The sequence below is a fragment of the Dendroctonus ponderosae genome, unplaced genomic scaffold (genome assembly GCF_020466585.1).
Source record: "Dendroctonus ponderosae isolate FM_Combo_2020 unplaced genomic scaffold, Dpon_F_20191213v2 Dpon_F_20191213_1, whole genome shotgun sequence".
In the NCBI taxonomy this organism is placed as follows: Eukaryota; Metazoa; Arthropoda; class Insecta; order Coleoptera; family Curculionidae; genus Dendroctonus; species Dendroctonus ponderosae.
Genome location: NW_026017110.1, coordinates 11,917,058 through 11,934,038, shown reverse-complemented (window position 1 = coordinate 11,934,038; position 16,981 = coordinate 11,917,058). Strand labels below are relative to the sequence as shown.

Sequence of the window (16,981 nt, the reverse complement as noted above, 5' to 3'; positions counted from 1 at the left end):
AACATGAAAAACTTTCGTAGGACGTATTTTCTTGTAAAGTTCATATTTACTGAGATATCGCACTTTGACGCACTAATGAGCAACCCTGTATAGGACTATACCAGGAGAATAAAAGTTCCGGACGCAGTTTACAAGTCAGAGCAGACGAGCAGCTCTCTGCAAGCAGGCCAATGATGTCAGGAGTACCGCAGGGGGCGGTTCTGGTCCCTACCCTGTTCAATATCTACATGGCGTACCTTCCAATCAACAAGAACACAGAAGGCCACATCTACGCCGACGATGTATCCTTCACTACCGTCGGGAAGGGTCCTGCCATCCAAGCCAAACTGCAGAGACAGCTCAACAATGTCGTGAAATGGAGCAGGGACTGGAAAATGGAGTTTAATCCAGAAAAAACACAAGCCATCATATTCACAAGAGGCAGGAAGAATCCACCTAGAGGCCTACTAGAGCTTGCAGGACAGAGGCTACCATGGAGGTCCAAGATAACCTATCTTGGACTTACATATGACAAGCGTTTAGTATGGCACGACCAAATGGCAAACACCATCGCCAAGGCAAGATTCCTGCTCCATGCCTGCTATCCTCTACTGTCATGTAAACTCTGCCTCCGAACTAAGGCTAGAGTTTACAAGCAAATGATACGCCCGGTGCTGACCTATGGATCTCCTACGTGGTTCATACCCAGCACCTCGAAAAAGCAGAAACTGGCAGTATTTCAGAATAAAATACTGAGGATAGTGACAAAGGCCCCATACTTCGTCAGAAATACCACCCTGCGAAGAGACCTGGATACAGAGGACCTGCTGGACCACATCCGGAACCTAACGTCAGGGTTCCTGGATAGGATCCGGCAAAGCAAGAATCCCACCGTCAGGGTTTCTTGCACCAAGAAGTTCAACTGTGACCGCAGACCTCTCCCTGCGGACACAGTCTAAGAAGCAGACGTGGACCACATGCGATGACCAGTTCCTGCACCACAACGAGGACCATGGGCTAGATTTAAGTTAGCTTAGAAAGCATTAGAGGATGTGTTATGGTTTAGGTTTAGGTTAGAATAAGTTAGATTAAGTCATACGATGTCACTTAAAACAACAAGATGTTAGCATTAAGGATCCGTAGAATAAGTAGCAGTAAGAAGTATGTAAAACTTGTCTGAAATAAATATGTTCAAAAGCAAAAAAGAWTAAAAATTAAGATRAAAGGAGTTTTTATCCTCCTGGTATAGTCCTGATGTTGGCCCAAAACCAATTTTACAAAAAACCTAATTTCAAATATGTTAATATAAAAAATTARTGAATATCTAAAACTAAAACTGTTAATTGGCAAAAGAACGGAAATAGTTTTTGCGCGGAAACGATAATGCTACAATATTGTCACAAGAAAACCAAAAAGTCTGATGAGGATTAGTGCTCCAAATTAAAAAAAATCAGTTGATTGCATCTATCAAATAGAAAGTTCTGGCAGTTTTTGTACAGACACTCAATAAATTCTCAGTTCTCTGAATTAGTTAAACCGGTCGCCTTCTGTTGATCCAAGGAATATTGCAGTATCATCAGTGTTTATAAGACATTCTGTATAACTTTTTTATCTATAGAATTTTTCGGAAATGATGAAAATGTATTTTAAGCATATTTTTTTAATGTTTTTGCGACATCACTACCATTAAAATGTGTTTTTGTTCCACCGCCACATATCATTAATGATAATGAAAAGTGTTTAATTGTGATAATGCGTTTCAGTGTTCTTATTACTTAATTAGAGTCCATTATCCATATTCATTATCGAACCGATAGTTTACATAACATGTTTTAACTACTTCAGTACACTCTAAGAAACATCCTATTAATGCAAACAAGTGGTTGGCAGAAGATTAAGCTAATTAAAAATTGAGGCTAGTGATCATCAACCGCTTTGACTATTTGAAAAAAGCACTTCAGTTATCAAGATGAAAACATTATTTATTAAAGTGCGCTATTCGAAAAGACGTGCGACAAGGATATAGCAAATATTTAGTTCTATTCGTGCTGAATATCTGAAGTGGGAGTTTTATGTTGGCGGAAACAATCTGTAATGATTAAGTGTAAAAGTGCATCATATTAGCATAAAAATGCTATGATAACAATAATTTTATGCTATAGTAATGTCCTTAGCATTACATAATTACACAAAAATACGAATATCAGTAGGCGGGTAGCAACCGCTTCGAAAAAACGAACTAAATCAAAACACTTGAAATAATTGAGGACTGATAACTATTGATAACCTATATTGAGTAGTTAGTGCTGTGTAAACGTCCCACGTTTAGCCCCAATTCTTTTGTGCATTTTAACATATTGGCAATTTTTTTTAATTGAGATACATTTACAACAATTTCACAAAAAAAATATGCAAAGATTCTTCAAATAATAGACATACCTAGACTAGTAATGTTTTCATTGACTGAAGGTATTATGACTGCAGCTTTAGATTTAATGCAGGTCAGTTGAAGTGCAGTTGCTCTATAAATTATGGAAATACCACGTTGATAACAAGCTGAACTTGAAAATAAAATTTCACAATATAAAGAAGTGTTACATTAATTGTCTTCTTTACCAGACATTCGGGTTCGGCGCTCATTACTTGGCGAGTTTTAAGATTTGCTGACTATCGTCAGAAAAATAATATAAATTTTTAACAATTTGAATTAATAGCATAGAACTAACAACCTTCAGGCAGGTCACCCTAGATTTGGGTGGCAAGCCACGAAGCAGGCAAAACCTAAACATTTTTACTTTCTAACAAACATGATGTTAACAGAAACATCTCTTAACAATTCGACAATCTCTTAACACCAATAAACTGGTTACTTCTAAGGGGCCGTCTAGATTATCAATTATGTGAATCACCATTGATTGTCTGTTTATTAGGTTTGTTAAAGTATATCTTTTAATGAGCATATGGTTTAAGTAAGTGCTACTCATGCGTTAGTTACTCTACTCGGTCAGTGTCACTTTTAAATGATACATGCGATTTAAAAACCTCGGTTGATGTAAAATATATTAGCAAAATAACGTACAGATTTAAGAAGAGCTATTTCAGGCCTAACCTCTCTGATGAGCACTAACAAGATTGAAAATGATCATGGAGTTCTATGAGATTAGCATGTCCAGAAATTAGCACCTGCTTATATCAGAAACTCACGACGACTCTGATAGTGGTCAAAGTTCATTGCCATCTAACGTAGAATTTGAAAATTTTTCGTTAGTTTTTAAGCTATTCTATTAGAAAACGTCATAGTGTTGGAACTTCTATTCCCTGAAAGGGTTATCTAAAAACAATTAAACGCAACAATATAATAGCTGGATGTTTTTAATGGACATGTTTAAAATATGCAAAATCATATTCTTGCAATGCTTGCGCCTGATTTTTGTCACACTTATTATTATAATAACCGCACAACTGTTCTTTTTTAGAAACTCTATTCTCAACACCATAGCAAATATAATGAATTTTTCATAAATATGTCAACAAATTCATTTGCGTAATTCCTGACAGGACATATTTCAGTTTCAGGAGAAGTTATTTATGCTACCGCAAACATGAAAAACTTATCAAACAACACCACCCTAAGTCGCTCAGGAAGGCGACATAGAATGGGCGGTATGACATCGAGTAGCAGCGCCACTTCCTGCAATAGCAATTGCAACGAAAATATATTGCAACCTAACGGTGACATTCCGTACCACGAGCAGCATACCAGAGCACTGAGCAACGGTAAATATGAATATTGACTTTATTTGTTTGTTGAATTACTGTTTGTCTTACTACGTTTAAGTTACCACAGTCTATAGTGACAATTTAAATGAGTTGATGAGTCCTATTTGAATCGTTTGACGAAATTTAGAAGTTTTTTAAACTTTTGGCATAGGATACGTAGCACCTGATCAGTTTCATATTTTTGAAGAGCTAATTTTCAAAATATTTTGTGAGACTTAACGAGAGTCATAATCAAACAAGAAAATCGGACTCGAGATGCGTGAAAGAAACTGCTCAAGACGCGTGTCCTGAGGGCTGCAATCTAAAAAGTTGCCGCTAACAATATACACATGTCACATTGATTGGAAGTGCTTGAAATGATCCGAACCATGTATATGATCAAACTCGCAACTTAACATCGTTGCCAATCAAGGTAATTTTCGGTTCTCTTGGGACGGGGATGGGATATGTACTCTTTGGTATTGCTGCCTTTACCTAATTGAATAAATGCATTATCAATCATTGAGCTGCCGCTTGTCATATATTTGATATTTGTCCATCCAAAACGGGCATTTTAAATTTAACTTTCACTTAAAATTATTACTTCACGGGAAATATTTACATAACATTCTATATTTAATGTATATTTTATACTTTTAAATGTTATTATGCTATATCGGGGCAGGGTTAGCAGTTTAAGTAGACTCACCTTTCCACTTATTGACTCATAATGTCGGTTGTTTAAATGGATGGTTTGCTGCAATTTTGCAAATTTTCCTGGCAGTTTTCACTCTTTGCCTATATCCTGTCAAAAGTAAATCAAGTATACACCGGCAAAATTAATTTATGAAAAGCGCCGGATTCAAACGACACTAAGCTCAATAATCATATTAGCGGTGGCAAGAAAGTTATGCTAATGAATGAGCACTCGTAATTGACTTAAATCCGGTTAGGTGGTGCCCCGACAAGTATCCTGCATCAGTTGACTGGATTATGCCATTCTCAGGTGAATTCTCCGCCTCACTCGTTCCGTAATTTTACTTTAAATATTTTCGGCAAAAGTTTCCAATTTATTGCAATTAAACATATTAGCCGCTTAAATAATTTATTCATAATTCCATTGTCGTAAAAGTAAAGTTGATTATGCTCAAATCTGCTGGAAAAACATTTATACAAGCTTATTGAACTTTTTGGTGGTAAATGAAATATCTTAGCCATCTTTAAGGCAGTTAACTTTCGAAAATAATAACTTAGAAATAAAGAAACCACCACGAAATATAGAAAACCCCAAACATCAGCGGTTGAAAGGAAAATAATCGATGACATTCAATACAGAAAATGCATTTTGGGTATAATTATATGGCCACTTATGCCGACAATTCTTATAAAATAAGACGTAGTATCGTTTCTGCTAAGATCAGCATAATTTAACTGTAAAATAAGTCACAGCAGAAACGAGAATTCAGTCTCAGATAGTCTACAGTCAATCTTAGTCAGTCTTAAGATTTACGAGTCATAAGTTATAGTTAAGGTTCGGTTACATCTAAAATACATTGTTTGTATTAATTGGAAATAAATTGTTTTAAAAAGCAAACTTTCAAATTAATCAATAAAATTATATCACCAATAGCATAAGTCGATTGGTGCATGTTTGTTATCATCGTTTTTTTTTTCGTTTTGCTGGTTTCATTGTTTCATCACAATTTTAGATTTACTAACCTACTTTCTTAAAATGATATAAAAAGCTATGTATTTTCTTTATACTGATTTTCCTTCAGATATCCTTGCTCAAAAGCATAAATTTCACTGTAAAGTGTTTGCGAATTTTAATCTGGTTTCGTCAAATATGCTCTATAATTAAACGCAACCGTTTTAGAAAAATTGACGATTAGACATGTTAGTAATCGAGACCGATTAGTATTTTAGGAATTCCTATAGTTTTGAAATCGATCGAGTGCGGTCGTTTTCGGTTCAAAGATTCATACATTCAATTACGCGTTTATATTAATTATATTAGGATGCGGAATGTCGTATGTCCGAGATTTCATCGATATTTGGAAACATCTCGATAACTGTAGATATAATAAAGTAAAAATAATTTTGTTACAATTAAATTCACATTAAATCAATTTAACATCAATAACTGAGTTTAAAGTCTTCTGAAGAGCCAATTATGTCAGCATGATGAATTTATTTTTGTAAAATTTTTTTTTAGATCAAGAAATATTAAGCGAATAACCACCTATCGAGTCTGATATCCTACAGCGATTTGATATCCTCTCTCTTTCTCCAGAAACAGGCTGTAATAATAAAAAAAAATACGTTTGGTTACGTAGTCGAAACCCGCTTTGCCTAAAAAGAAAGCAGTTTCAAGTAGGCGACAAATGCAAAAAATCGGTTTAATGGCCACCCTCGGACCTAACTGCGTATACTACCACTGGCTTATATTGCTATCAAAAAGTCACTTTATTATTACTTTCTCGTGTGAGTTTTCAGTCATTATTGAATTTTTCAGGGTTTAAACTGATTCACGACAGTACATCAGTGGTAAGTAAATTATATTTACTTGCGTCAGTTAGAAAAGGCTGGTTTACTTGTGAATAGAAAGCATAGAAAACAAATACCTATTCCTCATGTTCGTAAATCGTGTCACAAACTGACACTGGAATTGTATGAGTAATTTATACAGAAAATTAATATCTTAGAATCAAAACTTGCATGCAAAACTTGTAAAAAATAATGTAACTAGCAATTTAAAGTTATTATGCAAACTTTTTGAAAGGCGCCTGAGGTGTTTCACTGAGGTGTGACTTTGATGTTCTTGAGTACAGATGCGACCAATTATAAGGGCTATTTTCTGTCAATTGGGAGAATGCTATTTTAATTTGTCAGTACTTTTTATTGAATAACATTTTGTATTCCGTATAAAAAAGTTCCAAATATTTCGTACAAATATTTTTTGATATATTGTTCCGAATATAATGGAATATCGCACCGAATCTAATGTTCTCGATAATTTTCTAATTTCCAAATTTTCAGTATAATGCCACAATATTTGTATTAATAGCTTTTGAAAATATGTTCATTTATTAACTTGAAAACACCAAATTTGGACGAAACGAATCTGGCGAGTCGAAACAAAACATCGTTCTTTACACACGTCTCAAAGCGACTATGCGTCAGGCTCCAAAATGGAATTTAAGCCTTTCCTAGTAAGAAATTGTCTTTAACTAAATATAACAATTAACAATGATCTCGTACAAATTTTAGTTCTCGGACGGCGAGATTAAGTAAACAATGTTGAATTTTAATGAGGTTCGCAAAATAACAGAGCGATGCAAATATCACGACAACGACATGTAAATTTATACAAAATTAATACTGCGTTATGCAAATATTAGGGAATGGTTCCCTGTTTTTTTCCTCTTCTTTGATAATAAAAACAATTTATTTAAGAGAGGCAGCTCTGGCAGCGCTTGTTGAATTTTCAATTGTATTTTAGCTCTCTTTACACTCCAGGAGTGTTGCTTTGTGTCTCAAGTCAGTATCATCTTTCCATAACTATATATTTTTTCGAAGTCGTTAATGCCTAAACGTTGGTCCATTGAAAGTGCATCCAATGAGTATTTCGATTAGCATGGCTACTAAAATAAATCGTGTTGGTACGTCGTCAGCAAGTGGTTATAAAACAATCACATAAAACAGGTTAAATTCATCAGGAAAGAATAATAAATTAATGAAATTGATATGGTAATGAAGCTGATGCCTCCATATTATTTAATCATAAAAAACGTGCTTTATTTTCACACTACTCTCCATGATAATAAATAAGTTGTCTAGGCAATAACGTAACTATTGTAAGCATATTTACCTGGTTGATTCAGACATTCTAAATTCATAAGTATTTAGTCCAACATTTTCAAAAAAAAATGAACTGAAAGTGGTTACTCAAAAGTGAAGACATACCCAGCACTTTGAGATCATTAAATAAAATATTTTACCAAGGTAATAATAATATGTTATCCGAAGCAGCGCCTAGAATCAGTTAACTCAATTAAGACACTTCCTTTGGGATTGCTTCGTAGTTGGTCGGCACCAACACGAATAGTTTATAATCTTGTCTTTTACGGACTGAAACTGTTTAGTCTACTTAAGTTGATTAAATCGGGATAAATATTGAAGGGTAGAAGCGATTCATCTTTGGACTGTAGCCAAATACATTTTAGGATTTCCGCATAATTGCTTCAAAAAGCGTGAAGGACCAGTTTCAGCAATTTGCACAGTAATCTAATTATAACTATTTTATATTTCAGTTACACAAAAATTATTGCATAATTGCGACAAGCTGAAAGTGACTCCCAAGGTTCCATTATTAAAATAGTTTTGCAAGATGTTCGCCAATCACATTTGACTATAGGACAAGCATTGTAAAAGTTTCGTAAAAGGTTTTTTGATGATATCTCATAAACGCATACCTGAATCATGGAATGTTCTTCTATTTTCACCTTCATAATAAGGTCCTCAAAATAAAGCTCTTCTGCTTTTTAACTCAACGATTTTTATTCCTTTACTTTTAAGTAATTTGCATATCTATCCATTTTGCGTATATCCGGAATCAAGTTCAGATAAGGCGGATGGTTCATTCATAATATATATGCGTAAATTGTTCGATCTTGTTTCTTGAGCTATTTTGAAATGTTTGAAAACAGAAATTGCATTGTGCTTATTCACAGATCACTCACTGGGCGATGAAAAAAATATTTTTTGAATTTCCCGCATCAAGAAATTGGCTTCATAAATTAATATTTCTTGTTTACTTCTCCGTGAAGTTTTCTGATGTTAATGGAAATTCTTGATCGGGCTAAGACACTCAAAATGGCTGGAGGGAAAATCAAAAAGTGTTGTGCTGTAATCTAAGGATATAATGTATTTTCCCAATTATTTTCTAATATCGTGGGCTTCAATCTAAAACAGACCAAGTCTAAAATATCAATTTTTTGGTAAATGCACTTTTAAACCGTTGCAAATTTATATCAGATTTCCTTTGGAAACTTGCTCATTAAAATCATATTTTAGTGTACCTATTTGTGTGGCTTCGGGAGACTTCGTCAGTTTCTTTAGACAAACATTAATTTTTCTTAAATTAGCTTTGAACCCACAATATGAGGTAATTTATTGATATGTGCTATGTTTTTTTTAAATCTCTGTATAGATAAAATGTAGTCTCGTGTTTACTAATGAAGACTTAAGTCGTCATCCATCACCCATCACATTTAAAAATTATTTTGCCCTTTCCTCCACGTGCTACTAATGCAGCAACACGGTAGATATACACGGTATACACGGTAGATATACACAATGTTCGGACATGTCTTCTCAGTGGGTTTTCAAGCATTAAGCTGATCGTGTTAGCAATTTCGTATTTAAATTTCTTTAATTTTGATTTTATTTTTAATATTGAATTGAACGAATTATTAGTAACTAATTAAAGTTGTTTAGATTTAATCAAAGAAGAGAATTTTAATATTGGAATTAATTATATTAGATTTTTTTAGAAATATTTGAGATCTGCGTTTTATAACTTTCGTAACTTTTTAGATGCAAATGAGGATTCGCCTCCTGAACCGGCACCACCCGAAATACCTCCGCGTGGTGGTTCATTACACTCAACCACTTTGCGACGGCGAACAGAGTATCAACTTTCAAATGGGGGTGATGTTATTTCCTGTGATGAATCACAATATCTTCCAGCGGGTATGTAGACTTTCTGCAAAAATCTTGTCATAAATATACATTAATACAGGTACTCTATTGTTTAGCCATAAGAAAATAATTAAGGATTAAACGATAAACAACAAAAACGCTTAGCAAGATGCTTTCTATAAGCACCATTAGGTTTTCAATTATTTTCGTTAATTTCGATTCGATACATTATCTTGCGTAGGTCTTTGTATGTACCGGATCGTGTCTTTTGGCATGAAATTAAAATTTTTCTACCATATTGTATACAAAAATTATCAACTTTTTGGAAATTTAATGCCCTTATAATTGATAAGCTATAGCACATTGATCGGTTAACAATTTTTTGACTTCAAACACCATTAAATATTATATTGGTTTCATAAATGTTGAAGAAACCTTCACATCGGATAAATATCGTGTTAAAATCCAAGCCCGTCTACAGACTTGAATTGAAAAATGAAATTAGTTCAAATTTTTCTGCGCAAATCTGCGGTAATAGTAGAGAGTCACATCGTCATCATAGCCAACAGTCCAACTGAATTACAGAGTCATCATACATCCATCAAATCAGTCATATATCCATAAAATAGGCAAAGCGAACGATATGGTCTATTCAAGAACATATCGAAAACAAATACCATGGTCTTCTCCAAAACACATAAAAATAACCTTGACCATGAAAGGCAAAGGTGTAAAGCAGGTCTCCTCGTTTAAATACCTGGACATCTGCGAATGTGCTCAGCCCTAAACAAATTGTTTCAGCATAATCATTTTCCACATTAACGAATCTTCCTGAGTTCCTTTTAGAAGCGTAACTGGTAAGCAGTAGAATCAGAACAACTGTTTTTTTGCACATTTACGTCAATTATTATAAAACGTGATTCAGGTTTAATCTTGATAGCTTTAAAAATCGATAGAATGGGTAATAATATCGAGCTACACGACGTACAAATTTTCAAAAAATCGCAGTTTCAGAGATAGATGAAAGTTGAAATAAGACTTTTCAGGCTTCTTTCTCATTAATTTTGAACCACTCATCCGGTTACGATGAAATTCCGAGCACACGCTTAATGAGACATCAAAAAAATATTAATAAAACACGAAAAGTTTCAAGTTGAATCTGCGGATTGATTTGTGCACGTGTGTTATTAAAATTTATTTTTGTTGCTCAAGTTTTGAAAGAGGATAAAATGGAAGTACTGAAACTACAGTTTAAAAAAGACAACAGAAAATACACTTCCAAAAAACTATGTAATTAAAAGTTCAGAAGAATGGATATAATATTTATCCACCGAATTTGACCTTATCGTATTGATACATTAATTGAACTTCAGAAGCTATGAGAAGAAAGCAGGAAAAATATAATTTGAACGCACATAGCACGCACGCAAAATTTTTTATACCATGTAATAACATTCGTATTCTAACCTGTTCTGCCAATTCCGAAATTATCAGGATAAAACCTGAATCACCACGTAGAGATACTATGTAGATTTAATAGTTTATTTAGTGTTTGCGAAATTAGATCTTTATGCAGATAAACATGTAATCACAAATGTAAATGTAAAATATTATACTTCATTCTTTGAAATTTATTTGTCGAAGAGCTTTGAATGGTATTGTTAATGTAAAAAGTTGATTGGTTAACTCGCACTATAATCAATCAAGGGTTAATTAGAGTTTTTGTTACGTTCGACTTGAATAATTGAGCCACAGCCTAAAGTTAGTAGATTTTTGGTTCATAATGGAACCTGTCGAATAACATTATTAACTGTTTGTTTACATTTTTTTATGATAAGTGTTCCTCCACTTGAAACTGATCGACTAATTAAATCAAGGGCTCGATTGATTATTAATTGAATCGATCGCTAAATATTATTCGTATTTGAATTTTTTTAAAGAATCCAAACATGTTTCGTTTATCGGTTAATAAGTAAACATTTGAAACGTATCGTTAATCTTAAGTAGAAAACTAATTTTGAAGGGATTGTTATTTTACAAAACACGCGACACGGGGTGCACAGACTCAAAGTTAAAAATCTTATTACTTTTAATGTTCAGTTACATATATTAGTGCGTTCCCGTTTAAATAGTGAGAGAGTTCCTCTTAGAACATTTCTTGGTCAGTTTTAGATCATTTTTAGAAGAGTTACTTCTTACACTATAAAAAAAACAAAAAGTTTAGCTTGATCAAAAACTGCAATTTTTAAAGAACAGACAGAAAAGAACATACATATTTCAATAAAAAATCTTAAATTTCAAACTAAAGCTGCTTAACTGATATGTTCATATACTTAACCTATAACTCTTAAAATATGTTTCGTTTATTGCCTAAGGCTAATAGTCGAAGCGGCAATCACCGCTTATGTAGTAATTAATTAGGTCTGGACGATTAATTGAAATTTTAAGTCTGTTAATGTTTTAACATGACATTTTTTCAGTTTTCTAAATTACAGATTTTTTAATACTTATTTAGTTACATTTAGTTTATTTCATTTTTAATATTCCTACGTCGCATTTTTTTATTAGAAAATAGTGATATTTTTAGATTCTATGGAATACCTGACAAACATGCCATCCGATCGATTGACGAATGCCCACACGTTTTGCAAAAATTTTAACAATTTGATTGCTATTTACAATATATTTTTATATAATAAATACTAAAGTTTTATTAGGAAAAAATATCGTAATGCATAGGTTGTGTTGATCTTAATGCATAGGTCAGTGTTAAAAAACTGAGAAATCTTAGCAAAGCGGGTGTCCAAATTTCACAAGCATCGCCCTTAGGTTCTCAAAGAGCGAACTATCTAAATCCACATAATATCAGAATGTGTAACTTTATATAAAACTTACTTAACCAAAACTGTGGATAAAACTTTTATTTCAAATGCAAAATAACGCTTGCCAGGAGCAGCATCGCCAAGTGCCTAGATTTGCATAGACTTCATTTGAGATATACTTTTTTAACTGCATGAGCAGCTTTGGACGACAAGCCAAACAAAATCAATTACGATTTAGCAGATCAAAAAAATATCAGCATTATCACTTTTTCTATGAAGGCCGTTTTTTACTATAAACAGCACATGTGCATTGCTTGAATCATTAGAGGCCGACAATCACTTGCAATAGGAAATATATAAATTTCGAAGCAATCAAGAAATTATATAATTTGAAAATCGAATAACAACTGTATAGTGTTATGGTTGTGTAATACAGAATATAAATTTTAAATAAGGAAGTCATTAGTTGCCGTAATTTTTTCTTGAACTTGGAGTATATCATTTGCACAAAATTGTTATTTTGATTTGATAAATGCCTTACTTTGAATATGATTTAACCCCTTGGAAAGGGTAAAGGGAAAAATGTAAGTTTTGCCAACCATTTTCATTATCCGCGTATATCGAATTATATTCCCTTAGTACTTTACATTTGGGAAGTTAGATAAACACGTATAAATTTAAAAAAAAGCACTGAACATTGACCAATTGTCCGATATCAGTGCCATAATCAACTCGCTCAACAGTTTCTTACAAAAAACCAAAATCCGCTAATTATAGAATCTCTAATTGAAGAGGATACCGTCATATTTAGCATCCCTTTCTTTGGGTTTTTGGGTATAAACTGCACACCTTGTCAAACAAAAGTTTTGTGATATTAAATATGTGTAGATACTAAAGTACTGTTATACATTTGTAATTTAGGCACATGATTAAGGATGATGCATTTAAAACCAATGAATTTTTATTGCTGTGGAGTAACCAAATTTAATGACAGATAGAAACATGCTCACTAGCCGTTCCAAACGTATTTCTAAGTAAAGCACCAAACAAACCCGATGTGATAATTTTTGTTACTCTTTAAACCTGATGCTTATTTAGTAAAAATAACCTTGAGGCATACTCAATGTTGGATTGGAGTCGGGTGAGCATAACGCTTTTTAGCATTTGGTATGGGGCTAGTTTTTTTGGAAATGTTTCGTCTTTTGCAGAATTTATTATTTATAAGTTCATTTTTTCCTAGTTCAAGTTATGAAATATGACAAAATATCAAGTTTTATGTTTTTATGTTTATCAGTAAAAGTTGGTGTATCAACCAAGTTGCAACCATTAGCAAGTTATAGAATACTACAATTGGTCATCTTCGGATTCACAGTAGGTCGAATATATCTACTTCACCCTTTATGTAATTACAACTCCATATAGGTGCAGCTTTTCCTGTGAATTGTCCCTTCCATATATTACCATACACACCATGTGTGTATGTTTTTGGTAATAACTATTTCAATTTATGATTGACAGTTGAAGGACTTTTCAATAAATTGGAGTCGCTTTGAGCGGAGGTTCTGGTATAAATCTGGCATTCACACTTTCGTTATCGGACCTATATGCTTCGTAATCTATATAATCCTTCTCACATTCTTCACCATCTATAGTAGCTGCATTTCACCATGTATTTGTCATCGTCTCTTGGTATTTTGCGTCATGATATTTTCACAAAATTTGAACTCACATTCAAGACTGAATCAATTTCTAAAGTATATCACAAGTGTACCCATCACCTGATGAAATAAGGAAAAGGGTCCTTAAGGGCTCAGAGACAAGAATTCCTTCGAAGTAACACAATTTTCACTGTTTCGTGAGAGTATTGAACATTTTTTTACGAGTTTTGGAGAGGCAACGCAGCTTCGGACATGAATTGTAATTTAATCAATTTCCTTTTGACCAGCCCTCATTGATATGATGTGCTCAACTAACAGACATACAGAAAGTTTTCTACAAATGTTAAGAATAAGATATGAAGATTCTGCTAACGTTATCGTTCCCTGCTTTTACAGATGTTACCAATGCATTAGATATTGGTGACTCTTTTAGGAGCATATGTAATACTTGCCCGAAATCACCTATCATCCAAATGGCAATTTCGGACAATACACTATTAACATAAGTAAAATAGATAACATTAACTCAAAATGCTGACCTCTAGAATTTCGCAACTAACGCGGAATTGTAAACTTTTGAGGGCGTTATTTCAATTCAATTTTCTTTGCTCTTTGTTTCGGAACTGAATATTATTTCAAAGCCAGTACAAAACTAGCAAATTGGACCAAATTATGTGGCATATATCCCACCTTAAATCAAACAGACGGCTCTTTGTGCCATCGTTAGTTCAATTCGCACCGAAGGACGGTCAGTTAACCCGGCTTGTCGTGTAATTTTCCCAGGGAACGCTGTCGATGCATACTAATTCGCCGTTGGGTGATGCCTGTAACTTTATTGCCACTTAGCAGGGCATTAATAGTGATTGTGAATCCCGTCTAGTGCCGAGGAGTAGTCACCCCCGCAGGGACTCCAAATTAAAAAGGATTCATTGCGACACGTCCAGGTTAGAACTACGCACGTTTTTGCCTCATTTGGGAGGTACGTTGTTTGGTTTACTAAATACGAGATCAAATCAATAATTGACGAAGAACTAGGGGTGAAAAAAATGCAAATTGCAAATAAAGTCCTCGAGTCAGCCATGATTAATGCGCTTCTATTTAAATACAGAACTTAGTTCGGCTTCTCTCGTACAATGTGATATGGTACTTCTTCATTAATTGCCTAATTGAATTATATTTCAACTTCAAGTTTCAGCTTAGATTAACAAGTACCGTTAATTGCATCCGTTTCAATTTTATTATTTTTCGCAATCTGTCCTGAATACGATGACTTATCTCTATACTTCTTGCTAGACTTGGGGAAACCGAATGATTCAGAAAGCATATGTTCAATATTTCCCCTATAGTTCAGACAGATTAGAAAAAAATTACAACACAGTGTCACATCGTTGATTCTGCTGTCCCATTGTAGTCTATGTCTAGGCACAATACTTTTAGCTATATTCTTAGATCTAGTGGAATCGTAATGAATAAATTTGCACACTTCTTCTCTAAGGTCATTGCTATCCCAAACACTATACTGCTTGTAAGTAAATATTTGGTAGCTGCTAAGTAGTGTGCCTGCATATATACAAATTGTGGAAGGATCTTCATTCACAGTAATTTAATATTGACACACAAGGACTTTGAGAGCTTATGTTGTTATTAGTTCCAGTTTAATGATAGCGAGCTTGTTATAACAGATGTTTGAGAAATTCAATGCTTAAGTTACATCCCAGTATTGACCTGGAAATCCACATTTTATAAAGCGAATAATTTCTACTTGTACTCTTAAACTAATCTGGAATCAGAATCGTAGAAACTATCATGTGCGTCGGGGCCTGTTTTCAAATACTGTATTAAGCCGGCTGGACAAAAAATAGTGAGTTTCTCATTCGCACACAGGGAGAAGTTATAGTGTTTGTCGTGTAGAGACAAACGCTTAATAGAAGTAACACTTAAGGGAGTCAATTATATTTAAAATCATACATATATTAATTCTAATATCAAATGTCTCAGAGCCTCTAAGTTGGTTGATTTGAGTGCACTTCTCGTGGGTCATGTATTTGTTATGTCTTCACGATGTTGACAAAACCTTAACCAAAGAAAATGTAATTAATTGAACTCAGCATTGGGTATATCTATCGACCTGTACGACTGATACAAAAATAACTTTTTCACATATGAAATCACATATTAATCAGCCACACACGCCATCAATTCACTTAATTAAAGTCCGTTTATTTCCAGAGTATAACTGTGTATGAGAACATGTCGTTTCAATTCAAATATATCCGTATGAATATTTTTGAATGTCGTTAGGATTTCGAGAGTCGATCTGTTAAAAGTGCGATAGCTATATTTAAATAAATAAAGTAACACGAATCCGAATTTGTATTTTTCATCACAGTATATTAGTAATTTTTGATTTAATTTGATTTGATTTGGTAATTAACTTTGATCATACAGGGGAATCACCGCCCTCTCTTTTTTATTTTTTTTTTTTCGGTGAGGTTTGGGAAATTCTCTTTTATGCACTCCCAGAGCTGGTGGTCTGTCGCTCTAGTATGTGTGGGACTCCAGCTAAGCTGTTTACCCACTAAAACCCTTTCCTCACCGCCGAGGTGGTGTTTGGCCTCGCACCGCGGTCATTTCTGTCCTATTGTGCCCTCGTACTTTTACTCCCTCATTATCCCTGTATACTCAATGAATTCCAGAAGAGTTGCCAGTTGCCCAAGTGAGTTTTATTCTGTTTGAGCTCCCGACCAGGGTTGTAAGTTCTTTTACACAATCTAACACACATTGTGACCTGATTGTGTAAGATTCTAATGCCTTTATTGTGGCTTCATCTCCGGTTACGATGGTAATGTGCTTACGTGTGTAGGCTCTTTCCTTCATTTTCCGGGCGCAATTTGTTATTGCTAGGATGTTTGCTTGGAAAGCTGTCGTAGTTGTACCCAGGTTTAAGGTGATCCTTTCGCCAGTTCTTCCTTTTTCGACTATACCAGCGCCTGTGCCCGACGCTGTTTTTATGCCCTCCGTGTACCATATGGAGTCCCCTGTGATGGCTGATGGAGTCTC

The 16,981-nt window shown here is 34.0% G+C and overlaps 1 protein-coding gene across 1 annotated transcript in view; it reads left to right on the top strand.

The window, feature by feature from the left end:
* LOC109533679 overlaps positions 1-9,492 on the top strand; it is a gene marked incomplete at its 3' end in the record, with an annotated part of 304,359 nt that extends 294,867 nt beyond the window's left edge. The window contains 2 exon segments of the mRNA XM_048661449.1: positions 3,550-3,756; positions 9,337-9,492. Of these exon segments, the coding sequence (XP_048517406.1) occupies positions 3,550-3,756; positions 9,337-9,492 (363 nt within the window).
* Between the last annotated feature and the right edge of the window lie 7,489 nt (positions 9,493-16,981).